The sequence below is a fragment of the Aquarana catesbeiana genome, linkage group LG02 (assembly GCF_042186555.1).
Source record: "Aquarana catesbeiana isolate 2022-GZ linkage group LG02, ASM4218655v1, whole genome shotgun sequence".
NCBI classification, from domain to species: Eukaryota; Metazoa; Chordata; class Amphibia; order Anura; family Ranidae; genus Aquarana; species Aquarana catesbeiana.
The window spans coordinates 70,128,721-70,153,940 of NC_133325.1; the positions used below are offsets into that span (position 1 = coordinate 70,128,721).

General features: G+C 43.4%; 1 protein-coding gene across 3 annotated transcripts in view; it reads left to right on the top strand.

Moving 5' to 3' along the window:
* AMOTL1 (angiomotin like 1) overlaps positions 1 to 25,220 on the top strand; it is a 201,245-nt gene that overhangs the window by 126,537 nt on the left and 49,488 nt on the right. For all 3 annotated transcript variants that reach the window (XM_073613021.1, XM_073613022.1, XM_073613023.1), the window contains 2 exons: positions 18,242 to 18,386; positions 21,396 to 21,485. In XM_073613021.1, the coding sequence (XP_073469122.1) occupies positions 18,242 to 18,386; positions 21,396 to 21,485 (235 nt within the window). The remainder of the gene's footprint in view (positions 1 to 18,241; positions 18,387 to 21,395; positions 21,486 to 25,220) is intronic.

Genomic DNA, 25,220 nt, shown 5'->3' on the forward strand with positions numbered 1-25,220 from the left:
GCAGCATTAGATTTAGAGCGACTGCACTTCCAAGGACACTTTCAGTGCAAAGTGGATTTACCTTTCGTAAATAACCCCCAGAGTCAAGATTGATCGCAGAGTAGGAAACAAGATTTTACCAAGGTCACAGTTGTGATGGGGCCCCCTTGTTCATGTCCTGTAAAGTCTCCCTTTGCCAGCCAAATGTCTTATACTTCTTCTCTAATCCTGCTGGTCACGCCAAGGCTGACCATAGATAAGTTTATTGTTTTTTTTTCGTTCAACCAGCAGGTTGAATGAAGAAAAATTACCCAATTTCTCCTATCTACACATTCGAGGTGGATGGGGGGAATCCTCCATGCTGTGTCTTTGTATTCTGACAGCAGGGAGCCTGCAGCTCCGATCCAATAGAAATTTTCCAACAGGGAACACAGATCAACTTTTGTTCGTTAACGCCGTATGTCTCTACTAACTTTGCACTTCTAGACTTTGCAAAAGTTGCCCACTCTTCTTTGCAGAGCTCCTCAAGTTCAGTTAAATTTGATGGTGACCATTTGTGGACTGCAGACTTCAAGTCATTTTACAGATTTTCAATGGGATTTAAGTCTGGACTGTGACTAGGCAATGCAAGGACATTCATCCTTTTCTCCTTTAACCACTTGCCGACCAGCCGCCGCAGTTGTACTGCGGCAGAATGGCAAGACTGGGCAAAACGACGTTACCTTACCTCGCTTTGCCCTGTGGCCACTAGGGGCGCACCCGCTGCTCGCCCCTGGAGCTGATGCGAGTGCGAGACTGCCGGGCTCCCGCAATCGCTCGTGACACGGCGAGAACCGGGATCTCTGTGTGTAAACACAGAGATCCCGGTTCTCTGAGGGGAGAAGAGACTGATTGTGTGTTCATACAAAGTATATGTCTATATACTATATGTCTATCTCTTCCCCTAGCAAGTCCCATCCCCCCTTCAGTTAGAACACGTAGCAGGGAACACAGTTAACCCTTTGATCGCCCCCTAGTGTTAACCCCTTCCCTGCCAGTGACATTTTTACAGTAATCAATGCATTTTTCTTATAGCACTGATAGCTGTATAAATGCCAATGGTCCCATAAATGTGTCAAAATTGTCCGATGTGTCCGCCATAATGTCGCAGTGCAGATAAAAATCACAGATCGCCGCCATTACTAGTAAAAAAAAAAATAATAATAAAAATGGCATAAATCTATTGTAGACACTATAACTTTTATGCAAACCAATCAATATATGCTTATTGCAATTTTTTTTACCAAAAATATGTAGAAGAATACATATCGGCCTAAACTGAGGGAAAAAAAAGTTTTTTTTATACATTTTTGGGGGATATTTATTATAGCAAAAAGTAAAAAATATTGCGTTTTTTTTTTTCAAACTTGTCGCTCTTTTTCGCTATAAACAGCACAAAAAAATAAAAACCACAGAGGTGATCAAATACCACCAAAAGTAAGCTCTATTTGTGGGGAAAAAAAGACGACAATTTTGTTTGGGAGCAACGTCACACAACCGCGCAATTGTCAGTTAAAGCGACACAGTGCCGAATCGCAAAAAGTGCTCTGGTCAGGAAGGGGGTAAAATCTTCTGGGGCTAAAGGGGTTAACGACTATGTGGTCATTTTTGCTGTGTGCTTTGGGTCATTGTCATATTGGAAGGTAAACTTTCTACCCATTGATAACTTTCTGGTTAGGTTATCTTCTGTATTAGACCCCTTTCACACCGAGGGCGTTTTGCAGGCGCTATAGCGCTAAAAATAGCGCCTGCAATCCGCCCTCAAACAGCTGCAGCATTGTCTCCAGTGTGAAAGCCCGAGGGCTTTCACACCGGAGCTCTGCGCTGGCAGGACGTCAGGAAAAGTCCTGTCAGCAGCTTCTTTAGAGCGGTGAAGGAGCAGTGTGTTTACAATCAATCAATGGGGCAGCGCTGGGATAATGCCGGCAAAACGCCGCTATTGCGGCGCATTGCGGGCAGTTTTAACCCTTTCTCGTCCGCTAGTGGGGGGTATTAGATCCCCAGTCTCTGGTTATCTCCTGTATTAGATCCCCAGTCTCTGGTTATCTCCTGTATTAGATCCGCAGTCTCTGGTTATCTCCTGTATTAGATCCGCAGTCTCTGGTTATCTCCTGTATTAGATCCGCAGTCTATGGTTATCTCCTGTATTAGATCCACAGTCTCTGGTTATCTCCTGTATTAGATCCGCAGTCTCTGGTTATCTCCTGTATTAGATCCGCAGTCTCTGGTTATCTCCTGTATGAGATCCGCAGTCTCTGGTTATCTGCTGTATTAGACCCAAAGTCTCTGGTTATCTGCTGTATTAGATCCGCAGTCTCTGGTTATCTGCTGTATTAGATCTGCAGTCTCTGGTTATCTCCTGTATTAGATCCACAGTCTCTGGTTATCTCCTGTATTAGATCCGCAGTCTCTGGTTATCTCCTGTATTAGATCCGCAATCTCTGGTTATCTCCTGTATTAGATCCGCAGTCTCTGGTTATCTCCTGTATTAGATCCGCAGTCTCTGGTTATCTCCTGTATTAGATCCACAGTCTCTGATTATTTCCTGTATTAGATCTGCAGTCTCTGGTTATCTGCTGTATTAGATCTGCAGTCTCTGGTTATCTCCTGTATTAGATCCGCAGTCTCTGGTTATCTCCTGTATTAGATCCACAGTCTCTGGTTATCTCCTGTATTAGATCCACAGTCTCTGGTTATCTCCTGTATTAGATCCGCAGTCTCTGGTTATCTCCTGTATTAGATCCGCAGTCTCTGGTTATCTTCTGTATTAGATCCGCAGTCTCTGGTTATCTCCTGTATTAGATCCGCAGTCTCTGGTTATCTCCTGTATTAGATCCACAGTCTCTGGTTATCTCCTGTATTAAATTCACAGTCTCTGGTTATCTCCTGTATTAGATCCGCAGTCTCTGGTTATCTCCTGTATTAGATCCGCAGTCTCTGGTTATCTTCTGTATTAGATCCGCAGTCTCTGATTATCTCCTGTATTAGATCTGCAATCTCTGGTTATCTCCTGTATTAGATCCGCAGTCTCTGGTTATCTTCTGTATTAGATCCGCAATCTCTGGTTATCTCCCGTATTAGATCCGCAGTGTCTGGTTATCTGCTGTATTAGACCCAAAGTCTCTGGTTATCTTCTGTATTAGATCCGCAGTCTCTGGTTATCTCATGTATTAGATCCGCAGTCTCTGGTTATCTCCTGTATTAGATCTGCAATCTCTGGTTATCTCCTGTATTAGATCCGCAGTCTCTGGTTACCTCACATATTAGATCAGCGATCTCTGGTTATCTCACGTATTAGATCCGCAGTCTCTGGTTATCTCCTGTATTAGATCCGCAGTCTCTGGTTATCTCCTGTATTAGATCCACAGTCTCTGGTTATCTCCTGTATTAGATCCGCAGTCTCTGGTTATCTCCTGTATTAGATCCGCAGTCTCTGGTTATCTCCTGTATTAGATCCGCAGTCTCTGGTTATCTTCTGTATTAGATCCGCAGTCTCTGGTTATCTCCTGTATTAGATCCGCAGTCTCTGGTTATCTCCTGTATTAGATCCGCAGTCTCTGGTTATCTCCTGTATTAGATCCGCAGTCTCTGGTTATCTCCTGTATTAGATCCGCAGTCTCTGGTTATCTCCTGTATTAGATCCGCAATCTCTGGTTATCTCCTGTATTAGATCCGCAGTCTCTGGTTATCTTCTGTATTAGATCCGCAGTCTCTGGCTATCTCCTGTATTAGATCCGCAGTCTCTGGTTATCTTCTGTATTAGATCCGCAGTCTCTGGTTATCTCCTGTATTAGATCCGCAGTCTCTGGTTATCTCCTGTATTAGATCCGCAGTCTCTGGTTATCTCCTGTATTAGATCCACAGTCTCTGGTTATCTCCTGTATTAGATCCGCAGTCTCTGGTTATCTGCTGTATTAGATCCGCAGTCTCTGCTTATCTCCTGTATTAGATCTGCAGTCTCTGGTTATCTGCTGTATTAGATCCACAGTCTCTGGTTATCTCCTGTATTAGATCCGCAGTCTCTGGTTATCTCCTGTATTAGATCCGCAGTCTCTGGTTATCTCCTGTATTAAATCTGCAGTCTCTGGTTATCTGTGGTATTAGATCTGCAGTCTCTGGTTATCTCCTGTATTAGATCCACAGTCTCTGGTTATCTCCTGTATTAAATCTGCAGTCTCTGGTTATCTCCTGTATTAAATCTGCAGTCTCTGGTTATCTGTGGTATTAGATCTGCAGTCTCTGGTTATCTCCTGTATTAGATCCGCAGTCTCTGGTTATCTCCTGTATTAGATCCGCAGTCTCTGGTTATCTTCTGTATTAGATCCGCAGTCTCTGGTTATCTCCTGTATTAGATCCGCAGTCTCTGGTTATCTCCTGTATTAGATCCGCAGTCTCTGGCTAGACATTAATGGCTGTGTATTGAGTTATTTTGAGGGGACAACAAATTTACACTGTTATACAAGCTGTACACTCACTACTTTACATTGTAGCAAAGTGTCATTTCTTCAGTGTTGTCACATGAAAAGATATAATAAAATATTTACATTTATTTTTACAATATTGAAAATCGATCAATCTTGATGTACTGATGGCCTGTCTCATTTCTTGAGGTCTGAAAACAGGAAAAAGGCATGGCAAGTTTTTAAGTTGTAATTTTTTTGTCCAAATTTTGGGGAAAATAAAGAAATTAAAAGAAAACATTTTCACAATTCTTTTTTTTTACATAATGTCACCAGTGCAGTAGAGCGTCATCATATACGGTAACTGGTGTGACAGTGATCAGGGAAACTGACTAGAGACAGTATGAAAAAAAAAGTTATACATTTTCTTTACATTTTCTTTTACGATTTTTTTTTTTAACACATTGACCAGCGCAATGTAATGTTACCATAGTTAAATTGTACTACTCTGGGGAAGTGATCAGGGTTTTTTTTTTTTGTTTTGTTTTTTATGTTTGCTTATAGCAGAATAAAACAGATTAATTTGGTATGTATTGTTTCAATTAGCTGTGATTGGTCTAAAGATAATCACATGGTACAGATGGGATGTGATTGGCCCTGTCTGTACCATGTGATTAAATTGACCAATCACGGCTAGCAACACAATTGTACACAATGGATGGCATAAAAGGAGGTCATCCATTGTGCACAACTGTCATGTGACCTGCTGTGATTGGTCAGCAAACTGGTACACTGATCAGTCATTGACTGTGTCCTGTGGACATGGCCGGTGACAGATTGCGCTGATGGAAAAGCCACCGCCCCGCCGTCCTCCTGCTATAGGCCGGGTGAGAAGGTGTTAATAACATCCAATTATAATATGGCTTGTGTAGCATTTGTAAATGCTATATTATTTTTTTTTTTTATTTGCTATTTTTTTTCCCATGAAAGTGGAGTTACCCTTTAAGCTTTGCCAGGTGATGGGCTTTACCTGAACAATCAACACAAATTCACATGTTTAGTTACAGTGCTAGCCTTTCTTGTAGCAGAACTCCTAGGTGTATGTGGATATCCTCTGTGTAGAGTGTTTGGAAAGCAGAGAAATCTTTCCCTGCATCTACTGGCTGACTTTTCCTCTTTCAGGATAATGAATACGCTAGTCAGGATTACAGTGTGGGCGGAGTGAGGGGGCTGGTACCGGGGCCCATCAATGAACTCAGGGAGTCTGAGAGGAAATTGCAGAGCCGCTGAGAAACATGAACATATTCTAGCAGTGGCCAGCCTCCCCTTGCAGACAAAAGCTCAGTGCCTCTGCTATGGGGAGCCATGTGCAGCGATTCACGTGCCAAGCTGTTTGTATCTCAGCACATGAAAGACGCAGAGGGCTCTGTGGAGCAGTTTATGGACCGCGGTGTTTTCCTTGCAGAATTGAGGAAACCGCAGGAACTCTAGAGTGAGCAAACATATTTCATTCCGTCACCATAGTTACTGCCAGTTAACCAGCTCACTGCCTGAGGGTTTTTTCTTCAATAAAAATACTCTGGATGATATTTGTTCCAAGCCAAGCTCTCTGGTAAATAAGGGTTCTTTTAAATCTAAAATGACCCTGGGCACAATTCACTAAGCGATATTTTACCATATTCAAACGCACAGTGTTTAAATAGCGTAATTCACAAAGAAAATTTCCTTAAAATCTCACATGCGTTATATTTCCGAATTATGCTTTAAATACCGCATGAAAACGTGCACCTCACAAGTAGATATGGGCCGAACACCACCCCCAGTTTGGTTCGCAGCATCTGTAGCATGCATATAGCAGCAAAAATGACATTGCTAAAGAAAAAAAAAAAACAAGTCAAATCCCATTTAAAATGACTCACAGTTTCAATTTCCGACACCTGGCTATTGAAAAAAAAAAGACGTGGGGTCCCCCCCTAAAATCTGAGGGCTTGGTGTGGACTGGGTGGGGGGGACCCATTGCATTTTTTTTTTTTCAGTAGCCAGGTGCCGGCAATTAAAACCGTGAGTCATTTTAAATGGGATTTAAAAAGGTTGTAAACCTGGGAAAAAAAACAAAAAAAAAAAACAAACCCTGCAAGACAAAGGCATAATGAGCTAGTATGCATCACATACTAGCTCATTATGAAATACTTACCTTAGAACGATGCCCTGGATCGGCGCTGGCCCTCCAAGTACAGCGCGGACATCTTCCACCGGAGTTACTTCCGGGTTCGCGGCTCCACAATTGCGTCACTCCCATGCATGCGCGCAAGTGCCACCGGTCACGGCACAGCTACTGAAGAAACGGCAAGGGCGAGCCGTTTCTTCAGTGCACATGTGCCAATAACGTCGCCACATGCAGATATAGTGAATATCTCCTAAATGGTGCAAGTTTAGGAGATATTCATGGCACCTACAGGTAAGCCTTCTTTAGAAATTACAGTTTTTTTTAATTGACCGCACCATGTACTTGTAGAATATTGACCCCCGAATATAGATTACATGTATTACTGTTGTATGCTTGAACATGAAAATCTGTTGCTGACTATGATGTTATGCGGATTTGTTAATAAAAACTTTTCTGTAAAAAAAAAAAAAGAAATGACAGTTTTGCTGCAGCATGTTCTATACATGGTACAGATGTGCCACTTTACAGGCAGACTAAGGGGACCCCCCCCCCAGGCACTATATTTCCAATTTTATTGTTACACTTTAAGAATCATTATAAATCACTGCTCCTGAAAATACGATCTTTTCTTCAAACTTTTTTTTGCATTGATACATGTCCCCCAGGGCAGTACCGGACTCCAATACCCCTTTCATGGCCATAAACTTGCATATAAGCCTTTTTTTTTAAACCAATCACTGGGGGAGGTCTGACCATTGCCATAGTTATTGAATAGTTATCGCAAGCTTGGACTAGTACTTAATTACCGCATGCATGTACTTATTTCCTTTTGTGAATTTAGTTTAATGCCTTTTTATGCGGTATTTAACAAAAGTTTTTGGTGTTTGCGCTAAATACCGCATATGAGCAATAGTGAATTGACATTTTCATTATTGCATGCGTTAACTGGTCACGTGACCATCATAACGCATGTGATAACCTTTAGTGAATTGTGCCCCCTGTCATTAGACTAATGGCCCGTACACACGATCCGAATATCGTACGAAAACGGTCATCCGAGCAAGGATCGTTCGATATTCGGATCGTGTGTATACTACTTTCGACAGCCGATCACGACCGTTCATCTGATATTATTGGATCGGTCATACACGAAAATTTTCCTCGTACGATTCCAGATCGTACGATTTTCATTTAGTCAGTATAGTTGTCGTCCGAAAATACATTACAACGCATGACATCACTTCCGATTTTTTTATCTGTCGTACGAGAATTTTCGTGACTTTATTTAGCTATTCAATTTCTACTTGCGACTTTTAAGTGAAAACGGTTGTACGATCGGTCGTACGATATTCGGAACGTGTGTACGAGGCAGAAGAAGAAAAATACTGACCTTTCCTACGTCGATACGGTACATCTTTATTTTGCAAAGCTATGGCTGCCACTGGTATTGGCTGCTTCCTAGTGTGCCGTATACCTGTGCATCGTGGTTCCTTCTGCCGGTAGTACATCATTGTGGTTCCTTCTGCCGGTAGTACATCATTGTGGTTCCTTCTGCCGGTAGTACATCATTGAGGTTCCTTCTGCTGGTACTACATCATTGTGGTTTCTTCTGCCGGTACTACATCAATGTGGTTCCTCCTGCCAGTAGTACATCATTGAGGTTCCTATTGCTGGTACTACATCATTGTGGTTTCTTCTGCCGTTACTACATCAATGTGGTTCCTCCTGCCGGTAGTACATCATTGAGGTTCCTATTGCTGGTACTACATCATTGTGGTTTCTTCTGCCGGTACTACATCAATGTGGTTCCTCCTGCCGGTAGTACATCATTGAGGTTCCTTCTGCTGGTACTACATCATTGTGGTTTCTTCTGCCGGTAGTACATGATTGTGGTTCCTTCTGCAGGTAGTACATCATTGAGGTTCCTCCTGCCGGTAGTACATCATTGTGGTTTCTTCTGCCGGTACTACATCAATGTGGTTCCTCCTGCCGGTAGTACATCATTGAGGTTCCTTCTGCTGGTACTACGTCAATGAAGTGCTCTGTATCCAGGCCAGAGATCAGAGCCCAACATAATCGTGTGAATAGTCTTCTATTAGACTACTAATAGTCTACTAAGAACATTATCAACTCAGCTTTGCTTGTCCTTCTGCAGGGTCAATTAAGCTCATCTTCAGGAAAAAACAAAAATGAAACACCCTTTTCACTCCACAATCCATACGAAAGCCTCAAATACTTACTTAAAACGCCTGTCACTGGACGCCGAGTCCTAGATCTTCATCTCTTTCTGCGGGAGGGTCCAGTTTGTAGTTCCCATGTCGTATCCTGACTGTTGGAAGAATCCAGCACAAGGTCATGTAGCATACATCAGTAGTGAGGGATGGACAGCCAGACCTATGGGGAGAACAGAGAGTAGCTTCAGACCACCAGTTATCACTTACCAGAGATCACGTGACCGCAGATTCAAGTAGATTTTTATGAGGGTTCTAAAAAAAAATGATGAAGTAGATGTGGGAAGTGGGAATTAGGACTTTCCCCCGCAAAGTACACTTTTAGGCCTCATGCACACTGGACAATTTTAATGCTGTTGTTAACGGCGTCTGTAATTTTTTTTCTCTGCCTCTAAACGCATCTGCATGTTAGCCTATGTGTCTGTGCATACTTAGGCGATTAAAGGCAGGGCGTTTAGAAGCAAAAAACTCACTGCCATCGCGTCCAGGAGCAGCAGCTTTTTGGCAGAAAAAATGCTTAACGCGTGTCTCAACGCGCGTTAATTCTAGGCGCATCAAGCATTTATTCTGGCCAACCAAATGCATTAACGCCAAAGTGCTTGATGCGCCTAAACATGCCTTTACAAGTGTCAAGCATTTTTTTGCCAAAACACTGCGACCAGGAGGAAGGGCGTCTCGGTGAGGTGGCCAAACGTCCAGTGTGCATGAGGCCTTGAATTGGAACTTAAGTCAGAAAATGAAATCCTGTTAGATAACTTCAGGCTGGCACCTTTTGCAGGTTTAGCTATGTAAAACATTAAAAATAAATGCCTACACATGCTCAGCTGCTCCCAGTTTATGGCATTGTGCCAAAAATCAGAGCCACTAGAGACAAATCTGCTGACAGCCTAAAGATTTACTGCTACTCAGGGGCTCTGGGCTTCAGCAAAATGGCAGCCTCCAGCAAGAATAAACTGGAACAATACTGGAGGCAATTTACAGCATAGACTAATTTTTGGTAGCATAATTATTAAAGAGCAGCTCCAGTCTGTAAAAAAATTGTTTAAAAGTCAGCAGCTACAAATACTGTGGCTGCCAACTTTTAATATAAGGACACTTACCTGTCCAGTGATCCCACACCGTGAGCCGGTTTGTCAATTGGCTTTGGGTGCAGACATTGGCATTGTAAGTAAGGGAAACCGTCAGTAAAGCTTTTAGGCTTTACAGCTGCATTCCTACTGCGCATACGCGAGTCACGCTGCGCTTTCAGAATAGTCCCTCCATCTTCTGGGACCTGTGTGTCCCAGAAGGCAGAGGAGGGGCCGGAAATGACGTAAATCGGCGATCTAACCCAGAAGTGGGAGAGGGTACCTGTCAAAAAAAATAATTGCCAAATGTGTCAGTGGAGGGGATGAAGGTGCGAACAAGCAGATTTTCCCCTTTTGGGTGGAGCTCCGCTTTAATGTGGAATGTATGTTCCTTGCTAAAGTACATTATCTTTTATCAAGTTGTTATGGGTAAAATTCCGCATATTTCCTTCAAATTATATATGCAGTGTATGTGGTATGTGTTTATGTAATGATTGTATGATATATACGTTATTTCTCACATTCCGTCCATAAATAAAGATTAAAAAAAAAGATACTACTTATAATTTTTTGAGATATGACTACCAAATGTTATGAAGATAAGACAGAGAAAAAACAGAGTGCAGAGTTCAGGAGTGCGTTACATAAAGAATGCAGGGCTAAGTAGCACTCAGGAGCATGCTACATAAAGAATGCAGGGCTCAGGAGTGCCCAGCAATGCAGCCTCACCAGTGCCCAGCAATGCAGCCTCACCTGTAACAGGAAATTCAGCCTCACCATTGCCCAGCAATGCAGCCTCACCCATGCCCAGGAATTCAGCCTTACCAGTGCCCAGGAATTCAGCCTCACCTGTGCCCAGCAACGCAGCCTCACCTGTGCCCAGGAATGCAGCCTCACCTGTGCCCAGCAATGCAGCCTCACCTGTGCCCAGCAAAGCAGCCTAACCAGTGGCAATCAATGCAGCCTCACCAGTGCCCGTCAGTGCAGCCTAACCTGTGCCCAGCAATGCAGCCTTACCAGTGCCCAGGAATGCAGCCTTACCTGTGCCCAGCAATGCATACTCTTCAATTTTAGTAAATCAACCCCAATGTCTGCTTCTCTATATTGCTGTATCCCAGCACCTGGCTCTGTATAGAAGCCACAACTTTTTCTGTCATTTCACTCATTTGCCCTATGACTTTATCCGCATCTGTGGTCACATCATTGGCTCTTTGCAAGATTTTAAGAGACTCTTGACTCTTTTATTCTTTGGATTCTTCTGATTGATTTTTAGTCCCACACTTATAAAGATGTTTTCGCTGTGACTTTTAGTGGCTGTTATTACTTGGCTCTCAGCTGTATCTTTTACTGATCCCATCTGTGTTAATATACTGATTGCAGCAGTTTACTTTCAGTGAATCAGATGAAATCGTAAAACACAACAATGCTTTCTCAAGGTCCCTGTTCATAGCTGTATTATTTCTGTACCTATATCCACATTTGTGCTACACTGCAAAAGCTTTATAGCAGTTATGGATTTGTAAATGCTCCGACTGCAGACCTCCTCCCCCCAGAGTGTGTTCTGGCATTAAAAGACACAAACATTATTGTGTACAGTTTCTTCTGCATTAATGGAAAATCCTTTTTTCTAATTTGTGTTTCTTGGTAAAACCCTTAAAGTGCTCCTGCATGACAGTCTGAATAAGTCCCAAATCCAATTACTATGTAATGCACAAGCCTCATAGAGTAAAATAACTTTCTATGACTGAACCAATTCTTCCTTCATTTGTGTCCCACGCGCTCCCCCTCCCAGACACTGCAGCTCACAGTGGGAGGGTTTGAGCAGCAGGAATAGGTGTGACCAGGTGCTGATTGATAAGCTACAGGCTTGTTAATCAGTAGTGACAATCTTGATGCCCCTGCAACATTTTTTCATTCAAATGTAGTGCAACAAGGCACAGTTTACATAAGAGTGGTAACTCTGCTCTGAATTCAGGAGCAGTGCAGTATTGTATCCATACCATCAAAGGCAGCTGCTTTAGGTGGAATTCCCTTACACACCTAACAAGTATTTTTGGCACTCTGCATGGGGAACAAGAGGGGACTGTAAAGATACACTTATTAAGTGCTGCAGCATATATTTTCTTTTTAGTGAGAGGTCAAACTTCTACTTTAACCTGAGACAGATGACCCTGCATTAGGACACAGGAAGAAGGACCCTGCATTAGATCACAGGAAGAAGGACCCTGCATTAGGACAAAGGAAAAAGGACCCTGCATTAGATCACAGGAAGAAGGACCCTGCATTAGCTCACAGGAAGAAGGACCCTGCATTAGGACAAAGGAAGAAGGACCCTGCATTAGGACAAAGGAAGAAGGACCCTGCATTAGATCACAGGAAGAAGGACCCTGCATTAGTACACAGGAAGAAGGACCCTGCATTAGATCACAGGAAGAAGGACCCTGCATTAGGACAAAGGAAGAAGGACCCTGCATTAGATCACAGGAAGAAGGACCCTGCATTAGGACAAAGGAAAAAGGACCCTGCATTAGGACAAAGGAAGAAGGACCCTGCATTAGTACACAGGAAGAAGGACCCTGCATTAGGACAAAGGAAGAAGGACCCTGCATTAGGACAAAGGAAGAAGGACCCTGCATTAGTACACAGGAAGAAAGACCCTGCATTAGATCACAGGAAGAAGGACCCTGCATTAGGACAAAGGAAGAAGGACCCTGCATTAGATCACAGGAAGAAGGACCCTGCATTAGGACAAAGGAAAAAGGACCCTTCATTAGGACTAAGGAAGAAGGACCCTGCATTAGATCACAGGAAGAAGGACCCTGCATTAGGACAAAGGAAGAAGGACCCTGCATTAGATCACAGGAAGAAGGACCCTGCATTAGGACAAAGGAAAAAGGACCCTGCATTAGGACAAAGGAAGAAGGACCCTGCATTAGTACACAGGAAGAAGGACCCTGCATTAGGACAAAGGAAGAAGGACCCTGCATTAGGACAAAGGAAGAAGGACCCTGCATTAGTACACAGGAAGAAAGACCCTGCATTAGATCACAGGAAGAAGGACCCTGCATTAGGACAAAGGAAGAAGGACCCTGCATTAGATCACAGGAAGAAGGACCCTGCATTAGGACAAAGGAAAAAGGACCCTTCATTAGGACTAAGGAAGAAGGACCCTGCATTAGATCACAGGAAGAAGGACCCTGCATTAGGACAAAGGAAGAAGGACCCTGCATTAGATCACAGGAAGAAGGACCCTGCATTAGGACAAAGGAAAAAGGACCCTGCATTAGATCACAGGAAGAAGGACCCTGCATTAGCTCACAGGAAGAAGGACCCTGCATTAGGACAAAGGAAGAAGGACCCTGCATTAGGACAAAGGAAGAAGGACCCTGCATTAGATCACAGGAAGAAGGACCCTGCATAGTACACAGGAAGAAGGACCCTGCATTAGATCACAGGAAGAAGGACCCTGCATTAGGACAAAGGAAGAAGGACCCTGCATTAGATCACAGGAAGAAGGACCCTGCATTAGGACAAAGGAAAAAGGACCCTGCATTAGGACAAAGGAAGAAGGACCCTGCATTAGTACACAGGAAGAAGGACCCTGCATTAGGACAAAGGAAGAAGGACCCTGCATTAGGACAAAGGAAGAAGGACCCTGCATTAGTACACAGGAAGAAAGACCCTGCATTAGATCACAGGAAGAAGGACCCTGCATTAGGACAAAGGAAGAAGGACCCTGCATTAGATCACAGGAAGAAGGACCCTGCATTAGGACAAAGGAAAAAGGACCCTTCATTAGGACTAAGGAAGAAGGACCCTGCATTAGATCACAGGAAGAAGGACCCTGCATTAGGACAAAGGAAGAAGGACCCTGCATTAGATCACAGGAAGAAGGACCCTGCATTAGGACAAAGGAAGAAGGACCCTGCATTAGATCACAGGAAGAAGGACCCTGCATAGTACACAGGAAGAAGGACCCTGCATTAGATCACAGGAAGAAGGACCCTGCATTAGGACAAAGGAAGAAGGACCCTGCATTAGATCACAGGAAGAAGGACCCTGCATTAGGACAAAGGAAAAAGGACCCTGCATTAGGACAAAGGAAGAAGGACCCTGCATTAGTACACAGGAAGAAGGACCCTGCATTAGGACAAAGGAAGAAGGACCCTGCATTAGGACAAAGGAAGAAGGACCCTGCATTAGTACACAGGAAGAAAGACCCTGCATTAGATCACAGGAAGAAGGACCCTGCATTAGGACAAAGGAAGAAGGACCCTGCATTAGATCACAGGAAGAAGGACCCTGCATTAGGACAAAGGAAAAAGGACCCTTCATTAGGACTAAGGAAGAAGGACCCTGCATTAGATCACAGGAAGAAGGACCCTGCATTAGGACAAAGGAAGAAGGACCCTGCATTAGATCACAGGAAGAAGGACCCTGCATTAGGACAAAGGAAGAAGGACCCTGCATTAGATCACAGGAAGAAGGACCCTGCATTAGGACAAAGGAAAAAGGACCCTGCATTAGGACAAAGGAAGAAGGACCCTGCATTAGTACACAGGAAGAAGGACCCTGCATTAGGACAAAGGAAGAAGGACCCTGCATTAGGACAAAGGAAGAAGGACCCTGCATTAGTACACAGGAAGAAAGACCCTGCATTAGATCACAGGAAGAAGGACCCTGCATTAGGACAAAGGAAGAAGGACCCTGCATTAGATCACAGGAAGAAGGACCCTGCATTAGGACAAAGGAAAAAGGACCCTTCATTAGGACTAAGGAAGAAGGACCCTGCATTAGATCACAGGAAGAAGGACCCTGCATTAGGACAAAGGAAGAAGAACCCTGCATTAGATCACAGGAAGAAGGACCCTGCATTAGGACAAAGGAAAAAGGACCCTGCATTAGGACAAAGGAAGAAGGACCCTGCATTAGGACAAAGGAAGAAGGACCCTGCATTAGGACAAAGGAAGAAGGACCCTGCATTAGGACAAAGGAAGAAGGACCCTGCATTAGGACACAGGAAGAAGGACCCTGCATTAGGACAAAGGAAGAAGGACCCTGCATTAGGACAAAGGAAGAAGGACCCTGCATTAGGACAAAGGAAGAAGGACCCTGCATTAGGACAAAGGAAGAAGGACCCTGCATTAGGACAAAGGAAGAAGGACCCTGCATTAGGACACAGGAAGAAGGACCCTGCATTAGGACAACAAATAATTGTTGCTTAACAGCAATAAAACTGAAGGCTAAAAAGGCATCAACTATGCCAACTGCAGACGATTATGGTAAATTAGTAATATGGCTAATGGGTAGGGTAAGGCCTATATAAAATTGTCTTGAAGACCATATTTAGGGAGTAGTGGTTAATTATTCACACTCCTAATGGTAAGATTGTTAGCGGTGTTCCGCATGGTGCATCTTGAAACAAAAAGAAGAAACAGGACTGTGGAGCAGTTAGAATCCTATATCAGGCAAGAATGGGACAACATTCCTCTCCCAAAACTCCAGAAACCGGTCTCCTCAGTTCCCAGATGATAATGCTGCATTCATACCTGAGTGTCACGTTTTTGAGCTTTTTTTCAGGTTTTTTTCTAGCATTTGTATGCGTGTTTTTGAGCGTTTGTGTACAGAGTTCTTACAGCGTTTTTGAGCTTTGGCATTTTTTAATTAGTCAATAGAGAAAAATATCATATGTTTCATTATTTGTTGCTATGTTTTTCGGCTTTTTCATCCACTATTTATTATTGTTTTTTTTCCTTTTTTTGTAAGGAGTTAAGGGATAGGGTTTAAAGGTTAGAGGATAATTCATTAATTTATTTACTTATTTATTTTGTAGGGTTAGGGTTCAGGATTAGGGTTAAAGGTTAAGATTAGTGTTGGAGATTGGATAATGGTCCATGCCATATTTTGGTTATTACTCAACCTGCTTCCTCTGTTATGACACTACACACAGTCTCTATGATGTACCTTTGGGTTGCATCTGTCATGCTATGGGCGATAGCCATTGAGCTGACTTGCTGTTGTACTTCATTACTGTTGTGTCAGGACTGCATGTTTCAAATGTTGACTTAATAAAAATATTTCCAACTCTAATATTAGTGTTGGGGTTAATATTAGGGTTATGGTTTAGGATTAGAGTTAGGGGTTAATATTAGGGTTAAGGGTTTGGGTTTCTTTATTTTTTTATTTTTTAAATTGTGTTTATTAATTATGATATATTTTTATTTCATTATTGCATTTGAGCAGAGCAACGCACAATAAAAAGCTCAAATTAAGTGTTTTCATGCATTTCTATGGAACAAAACTGCTTAAAAAATGTACCAATCTCCCCTATTCGAGCTACAAAAAAAGCTCCAGAACTTTTTTGAGCTTCAACCATTTGGCTTCAGGCGACTTGCAGTGGAGATGTGAACCAACTCCACAGAGAATAATGCCGCGTACACACGGTCGGACTTTTCGTCTACAAAAGTCCGACAGCCTGTCCGACAGACTTCCGGCGGACTTTCGGCGGACTTGCAGCAGACTTTCTAACGAACGGACTTGCCTACACACGACCACACAAAAGTCCGACGGATTCGTACGTGATGACGTACACTGGACTAAAATAAGGAAGTTCATAGCCAGTAGCCAATAGCTGCCCTAGCATGGGTTTTTGTCCGTCGGACTAGCACACAGACGAGCGGATTTCGGGGTCCGTCGTAGTTACGACGTAAAGATTTGAAGCATGTTTCAAATCTAAAGTCCGTCGGATTTGAGGCTGAAAAAGTCTGCTGAAAGTCCGGAGAAGCCCACACACGATCGGATTACCAGCCAGCTTTAGTCCGTCTGCGTCCGTTGGACTTTTGTAGACGAAAAGTCCGACCGTGTGTACGCGGCATAATAGATTTTTTTCTCCTCCAGTGTTTTGGATCTTCAAGCTACAAAACACTGAGGTGTGAATGGGGACTTACAGAGTGTTGTTAAAGAGGGGATGCTACACGATGGTAAACATGACCCTGTCCTAACATTTTTTGAGATGTGTTGCTGCCATTAATTTCAAAGTTACCTCTTTTTTTTTCTTAACCACCTTGTGCCTGTGCTATAGCCAAAAGACGGCTACAGCACGGGCTTACAGTGGAAGTTAACTTCCATGCATGACTATTGCCTATAGGTAAGCCTATAATAAGGCTTACCTATAGGTAGTGTAAATATCTCCTAAACGCGCACCGTTCAGGAGATATTTACAATACATGTACGAAGTCCGCGAACCCAGAAGCAAGACGGGTGAAGATGGAAGCGGCCTCCAGCTCTGACATCTTAACGTGGGAGGGATTTGTTTTAAGGTAAGTTTAACATAATGTGCTAGTATGCGATGCATACTAGCACAATATGGCTTTACCTTGCAGGGGGAAAAAAAACGTCCAGCAGTTTACAACCTCTTTAAAATGCCGGCAGGACATCCATGGATGTCCTTCCATGCTCGCGCTGCCCGTGCGCCCTCTGCGGCACGCTCTGTGATCAACGAGTTTTTGGGACTTGGGTGATCACAAATCGGGATAAAGGGCCAATCACGGCCCTTTACCACGTGATCAGCTGTCAGCCAATGACAGCTGATCACACAATGTAAACAGAAGCCGGTTATCGGCTTTTTTTTTTTAATCACGCTAGCAGCATGAGGAGAAAAGAATAAAGCAGATAACAAGCTTTTATAAAAAAGGAGCCCACCAGTGCTCCTAAATAGTGCCCACCACTGCTAGCCAGTGCCCATCAGTGCCACCTACCAATGCCCACCAGTACTGCTAACCAGTGCCCATCAGTGCTGCCAATCAGTGTATCATCATTAGTGTCACCTATCAGTGCCGTCTATCCGTGCCCTTCAGTGTTGCTTATCAGTGCCTATCAGTGCAACCTCATCAGCGCACATCAATGAAGGAGAAAAATTACTTGTTTGCAAAATTTTATAACAAAAATGTTTTGTTTTTTGTTTTTTTCAAAATATTTTTGTTTGTTTAGCAAAAAATAAAAAACTCAGTAGTGCTTAAATACCACCAAAATAAAGCTTTGAAACAAATACAAATTTCACGTGGTTACAGTGTAGCATGACCGCGCCATTGTCATTCAAAGTGTGACATCGCTGAAAGCTGAAAATTGACCTGGGCAGGAAGGGGGTATAAGTGCGCAGTAAGCAAGTGGTTAAAATGACTTTCTTAGTTTTAAACATTTGATGTTTTCTATTGGGAATAAAATACGGGTTTATGAGATTTGCAAATCATTGCATTCTGTTTTTATGTAGATTTTACACAGCGTCCCTTTTTTTTTTTTTTTTTGGAATTGGGGTTGTACCTCATCATTCGGTGACGTAATGATTTTTTTTTTTCCCAGTTTGAAACAGAAATCCAGAAGATTTCAGAAGCCTATGAGAGTTTGGTGAAGTCTTCCACAAAGAGGGAGACATTGGACAAAGCCATGAAGAACAAACTGGAAGCTGAAATCCGACGCTTGCATGACTTTAATCTGGATCTGAGAGGTACAGCTGATTTCTTACATGCCATATAATCTTGTTGTTTTAGTAATTACTGCTATTCAGTAATGTTTGGGTAGTGCTTGAACTTATTCTTTAGGCTCAGTTCACAATGGTGCGATGCGGGAACCCTGCGAATCCACTGCGGCAGTTCACACTGTCATATGCGAACCGCTGGGAGTGTCAATACAAAGTTAATGACACCCCCAGATCGGTTAACATATCGCAGTACGAACTGTCAATTCGGACAGGAATCAATTCACATGGGTGTGAACACTCATGCAATCCGGTTCTGGTGCGGACCAAAAAAGGGTCCAGCGCGACTTTCGTCCGAATGCGATGCGAATTCAGCCATACAATCTGTTCGCATCGCACAGACATCGCATGTGATATGGACAGCAGTGTGGTTTGAATAACATGCAATGTCTGACATCGCACCGATGTGAACCTAGCCTTAAAGGGGTTGTAAACCTTCATGTTTTTTCACCTTAATGCCTCCTATGCATTAAGGTGAAAAAACTTCTGTCACTGACCAGCCCCACAGTTTTACTCACCTGAGCCCCGTAATTCCCACGCCAGAGACGCACTCTTTCCCTCTGCCCGTTGTCTCGGCTCTCGATTGCATAGATTGATAGCAGCACAGCCATTGGCTCCCACTGCTGTCAATCAAATCCAATGACGCGGACACCAGGGGGTGGGGCCGAGTCCGGCATTCTGTGACTATGGACACAAATGAGCGCGCCCGCAAGGTAGCCCCCCCCCGGGAGAGCGCTTCTCCTAGGGGGTTATACAATGCAGGGAGGAGCTACCAGCATTGCCAGGGGACCCCAGAAGTCAAGGATCGGGGCCACTCTGTGCAAAATGAGCTGCACAGTGGAGGTAAGTATGACGTTTGTTGTTTAAAAAAAAAAAAAGCTTTACAATCACTTTAAAATGTTACTAAACCCACAGCAGTAAAATCAGCCTGTATATGCAGTAAAGGATGCTTGTTATACTCACTGTGGAACCTAAAGGGTTAATCCTCTGCATTGTGTAAAAAGGCTGTTTGATCCTGTCTTCTCTGATCATTCCCTTCTTCCACTGCCCCCAATCCATCTCCTGATAGAACAGATCCTTGAGGGCAAGCTGCACATGCTTGGTTTGGTGTGTATTGCTAGAGAGGTTTTTCTTTTTTTGGGAGAGTGCATGTGATTGGCACAGGGCCAATCAGCACTGTCCAGACAGAGGGTCAGGGGTCCTGCATAGGTCCTCATAGGACAGTCAGAGTAAAATAAAAACTCCTCCCACAAGCTTTAACCAGACACGGATAGAAGTTACAAGACTGCTATATACTGCTGATGAGAAAAGGTATTTAGCAGTTTATATTTACTAAAACAATTGCATCTCCATGTTCTGTGTACTGTGGGAGACCAGATATAGTGAATACAGGGTACTGGATTTAGTAACACTATAAAGTAGACATATAGGCAACACTTTTTAAACAATTTTGGATAGAGTAAGGGAGGATTACAACCCCTGTAATTTTTTTTTTCGTCATCTGTGTCCCATTGTGGAGATTTTCCTTCACTTCCTGTCCCATAGCCAAACAGGAAGTGAGAGGAAATTCCTGTGAAAAAAGGGAATCCCTTGGGAACCCCCAGGTCAACAGTACTAGTGTCCCCATTGGAAGATTTCCCCTCTATTATTTTTCTGGGGACAGCCCAAACATGGGGTAATTTTTTTTTTTACTTGCACTTTCAATTATAATGGTAAATGGGACAAATGGAGAGGGTGAATCTCCCTAATGGGGGCACAGACAGCAATACAAACTGACAAGTGTTCTAATCCCTCTCCACTCTATCCAAAACAAAAAAAAAAGTTTTGACTTTAGGCTATACTTTACTAAGTATTTAGGGCAAGTTTCAGATTTTAAACCAAAATTACAAGGTCAGGAAGAATGCTTACCCTGATTTGGCCCAGAGGATTCTTTAAAGTGGAGTTCCAGCCGCAAAAACGTTTTTTTTAAAAGTCAGCAGCTAAAAGTACTGTAGCTGCTGACTTTTAAAAAGGACACTTACCTGTCCAGGGAGCCCGCGATGTCGCCCCCCCCCCCCCCCCCAAGGCCGATTCAACCACTAGCTCGGGTGCAGGCATCACCATTACAACCAATGCCGCGTACACACGAGTGGACGTTTCAACCGGACTGGTCTGACGGACGTGTGGGCTTCATCGGACCTGTAGGGGACTTTTTTGGTGTAAAATCTGACGGACTTTAGATTTGGAACGTTTCAAATCTTTATGTCAGAACTCCGCCGGACCCAGTTCCTATTGAAAAGCCCATTCGTCTGTATGCTAGTCCGATGGACGAAAACCGACGCTTCCTTATTTTAGTCCGGTCGTACGTCATCACGTACGAATCCGTCGGACTTTGTTGTGATTGTGTGTAGGCAAGTCCGTGTTCATTCAGAAAGTCCGTCGGAAGTCCGTCGAAAGTCCGTCAGGTAGTTTGTCGGACCAGTCTGGTCAAAAAGTCCGCTCCTGTGTACGCGGCATTAGGGAAACCGGCAGTGGAGCCTTTAGTTTGCACAGCCGATTTCCTACTGCACATTTGCGAGTCGTGCGGCACTTTGTAAATGGCCACTTCGTCTTCTGGGACACACACTGGTCCCAGAAGGCAGCGAGGGAGAAGGAGGAGGGCTTCCTGCAGAAGAGAACATGGCGAACTTCGTTGCGGCCAGGCTAGGACAGAAGTACACTTTGTACTTCTAAAAAGGTAGGAAAGAAAAAAAATATATATATAGATATCCAAAAGCAAGGGCTGCGCTTTAATAATGCTTTATTATAAGCCAAACTGTAGTTCATGAGAGTTTGATGAAGATGTGTTTTTACCAATATAACTTCACAACAATGAAAGTGGATGGTGCTTTCACTATACTGTAGCACATGAGCTCTGTTTTCAGTCCCATTTGTCTGCAGGGTCAGTGATCCCTCGCTGCAGCCGCTGATCTCTCCATCTTGTTTCCTGTCTTTGTGCAGATCGTCTGGAAACTGCCAACAGGCAGCTGGCCAACAGAGAGTATAATGGACACGAGGAGACATCGGAAGAGGGCCACTACACATTGAAAAGTGAGTGCTGTGTTTTTAGATCCCCCCGATAAGAATTTGAATTGAGACTTTCTCTTAAATGCTGTAATATAAATCCGAGCTGAATGCACAGGAAGCAAAACAATAGCGCGCAGACGGGGAGGATTATTTTATCACTTTCATCTTGTTTTTGAAATGGAGAACTGTAAATCAGACCTAGACAGACTAAAGGTTTCCAGCTAGGAATGATGGGACCTGTGGTTTAAAAAACAACCACAGGGAAGCAGAACTTGACAGTTATTAAAGAATCTGCATGCTGGGTAGTTCTACTGTGCCATTATGTGTCATTTGCTGGACATGCACACCTGTGTTCAAATTCAGCAGAAAATTGATAAAACGTCTTTTTTTTAAATGTACAGTAATTCTCTATTTAGGTTTTTCAACTTTATAACAAAGTAGAAGCAGATTGACAAGAAACACCTGGTGCATATAGCATGGTAAAACCCCTCATGGGTTTTTGATGGACAGACCAAAAATGTTAATAAAAACTATATATTTTATTATAACAACATGATAAAATTGTACAAATCAATAATAAACATCATATGGTACTGATTTACAGTGCCTTGCAAAAGTAATCACCCCCCTTGGCATTTTTCGTGTTTTGTTGCCTCACAACCTGGAATTAACATTTGAGGATTTGCGTCATTTACTTTACAGAACATGCCCACAACTTTGAAGATTTTTTTTTTATTGTGAAGCAAACAAGAAATAGGACAAATAACAGAAAAAGTCAATGTACATAACTATTCACCCCCCTAAAATCAATACTTTGTAGAGCCACCTTTTGCGGCTATCACAGCTCCAAGTCGCTTTGGATAAGTCTCTATGAGCTTGCCACATCTTACCACTGGGATTTTTGCCCATTCCTCCTTGCAAAACTGTTCCAGCTCCTTCAAGTTGGATGGTTTGCGCTTTTGAACAGCAATCTTTAAGTCTGACCACAGATTGGATTGAGGTCTGGGCTTTGCCTAGGCCATTCCAACACATTAACATGTTTCCCCTTAAACCACTCAAGTGTTGCTTTAGCAGTGTGTTTGGGGTCATTGTCCTGCTGGAAGGTGAACCTCCTTCCTAGCCTCAAATCACCCACAGAGTGGTACAGGTTTTGCTCAAGAATATCCCTGTATTTAGCACCATCCATCTTTCCCTCAAGTCTGACCAGTTTCCCAGTCCTGACTGCTGAAAAACATCCCCACAGCATGATGCTGCCACCACCATGTTTCACTGTGGGGGTGGTGTTCTTTGGGTGATGTGATGTGTTGGGTTTGCGCCTTTGATGACCAAAAAGTTCAATTTTAGTCTCATCAGACCAGAGCACCTTCCTCCATACATTTTGGGCGTCTCCCACATGCCTTTTCACAAACTCAAAATGTGCCATTTTGTTTTTTGCTGAAAGTAATGGCTTTCTTCTGACCACTCTGCCACAAAGCCCAACTCTATGGAGAATACGGCTTATTGTCGTCCTATGTACAGATACTCCAGTCTCTGCTGTGGAACTCTGCAGCTCCTCCAGGGTTACCTTAGGTCTCTGTGCCGCCTCTCTGATTAATGCCCTCCTTGCCCGGTCCGTGAGTTTTGGTGTGCGGCCGTCTCTTGGCAGGTTTGCTGTTGTGTCATGTTCTTTCCATTTGGTAATGATAGATTCGATGGTGCTCCTAGGGATCATCAAAGATTTGGATATTTTTTTATAACCTAACCCTGACTTGTACTTCTCAACAACATTGTCCCTTACTTGTTTGGAGAGTTCCTTGGTCTTCATGGCAGTGTTTGGTTAGTGGTGCCTCTTGCTTAAGTGTTGCAGCCTCTGGGGCCTCTCAAAAAGGTGTGTATATGTAATGACAGATCATGTGACACTTAGATTGCACACAGGTGGACATCATTTCACTAATTATGTGACTTCTGAAGGTAATTGGTTGCACCAGAACTATTTATGGGCTTCATAATAAAGGGGGTGAATACATACGCACATGCCAATTATCAGTTTTTTATTTCTGAAAAATAGTTTTTTGTATATATTTTTCTAATTTTACTTCACCAACTTAGACTATTGTGTTCTGATCCATCACATATACAGTCAGGGCCATAAATATTGTGACATTGACACAATTCTAATCTTTTTGGCTCTATACACCACCACAATGGATTCCAAACAGTTGATTTGGCCACACCTAATGTTTTTGCTATCTCTCTGATGGGTTTGTTTTGTTTTTTCAGTCTAATGATGGCTTGCTTCACTGATAGTGACAGCTCTTTGGATCTCATATTGAAAGTTGACAGCAACAGATTCCAAATGCAAATCGCACACTTGAAATGAACTTTGGACCATTTATCTGCTCTTTGTAAATGGGATAATGAGGGAATAACACACACCTGGCCATGGAACAGCTGAGCAGCCAATTGTCCCATTATTTTTGGTCTCTTAAAAAGTGGGAGGCACATATACAAACTGTTGTAATTCCTACACCGTTCACCTGATTTGGATGTAAATATCCTCAAATTAAAGCTGAAAGTCTGCAGTTAAAGCACATCTTGTTTGTTTCATTTCAAATCCATTGTGGTGGTTTATAGAGCCAAAAAGATTAGAATTGTGTCGATGTCCCAATATTTATGGACCTTTATGAATTATGTAAATTGCTGCTTCTACAGGAGTTTTGTGTTCTGCCTGTAGAAGCTACTCAATGTTATCCTATGTGTCCATGCACATTTGGATGATTACAGGCATATTTTCAGCTCAACATTGAGGCTGGGTTCACACCATTGCAAATTGAATGCGGGTTCCCTGCACCAAATTCGCATTGGCAGGAGATTTTGACCGGCTCTCTATGGAGCCGGTTCACATATTTCCGCTGTGGCTCCGGTGCGTCTTTTGGTCCCTTTGAGGTCCGAATTCAGCCAAAAAATTTGGGCTCAAATCAGACCTGAAACAGTGAACCAGGAAGCACAAGACCCCTGCTGGGAGACACATCAGTATTAGGTGTGAACCCAGCCTTAGGCCCCTTTCACACATGCGGACAGTATGTCCGTATTTCATCCATCCGTTTTCGGATGAAATACGGACATACATGCATCCCTATGGGATAGCGGGTGTCAGCGGATGTACATCCGCTAACACCCGATGTTGTCCGGCTCCGCTCTCGTCCGATTCTGCGGACGGAAGAAAATCCTATTTTTCTATCCGTCTGCAGAGCGGATCGGATGAACACGGACAGACGGTCCGTGTTCCTCCGATCCCCCATAGGGGAGAGCGGAGATCTGACAGGGCGGTCCCTGCACAGTGTGCGGGTCCCGCCCTGTCATCTGCCTGCTCAGCTGGGGAAAACGGAGCGATCCCCGCTGAGCAGCGGATAAACACGGGGCGGATCAACACGGATCCGTCCCGTGTGAAAGGGGCCTTAGAGGAAGGAAAAAAAAAATTCTGGTTTGCGTTTCTATTTGGAGCTTACTGGCAGAAAAAAACTTAATTCTCCTGAACTCGTCTAAACTTTGTACAAAAAATGTTCTATATGAGCGTTTTTTTCTGCCAAGTTAACTAGAGTTTTTTTTAAGCCCAGTGTGCATGGAGCCTAATGCCGCGTACACACGGTCGGACTTTTCGTCTACAAAAGTCCGACAGCCTGTCCGACATACTTCCGACGTACCTTCGGCGGACTTGCGGCAGACTTTCTTACGAACGGACTTGCCTACACACGACCACACAAAAGTCCGACGGATTCG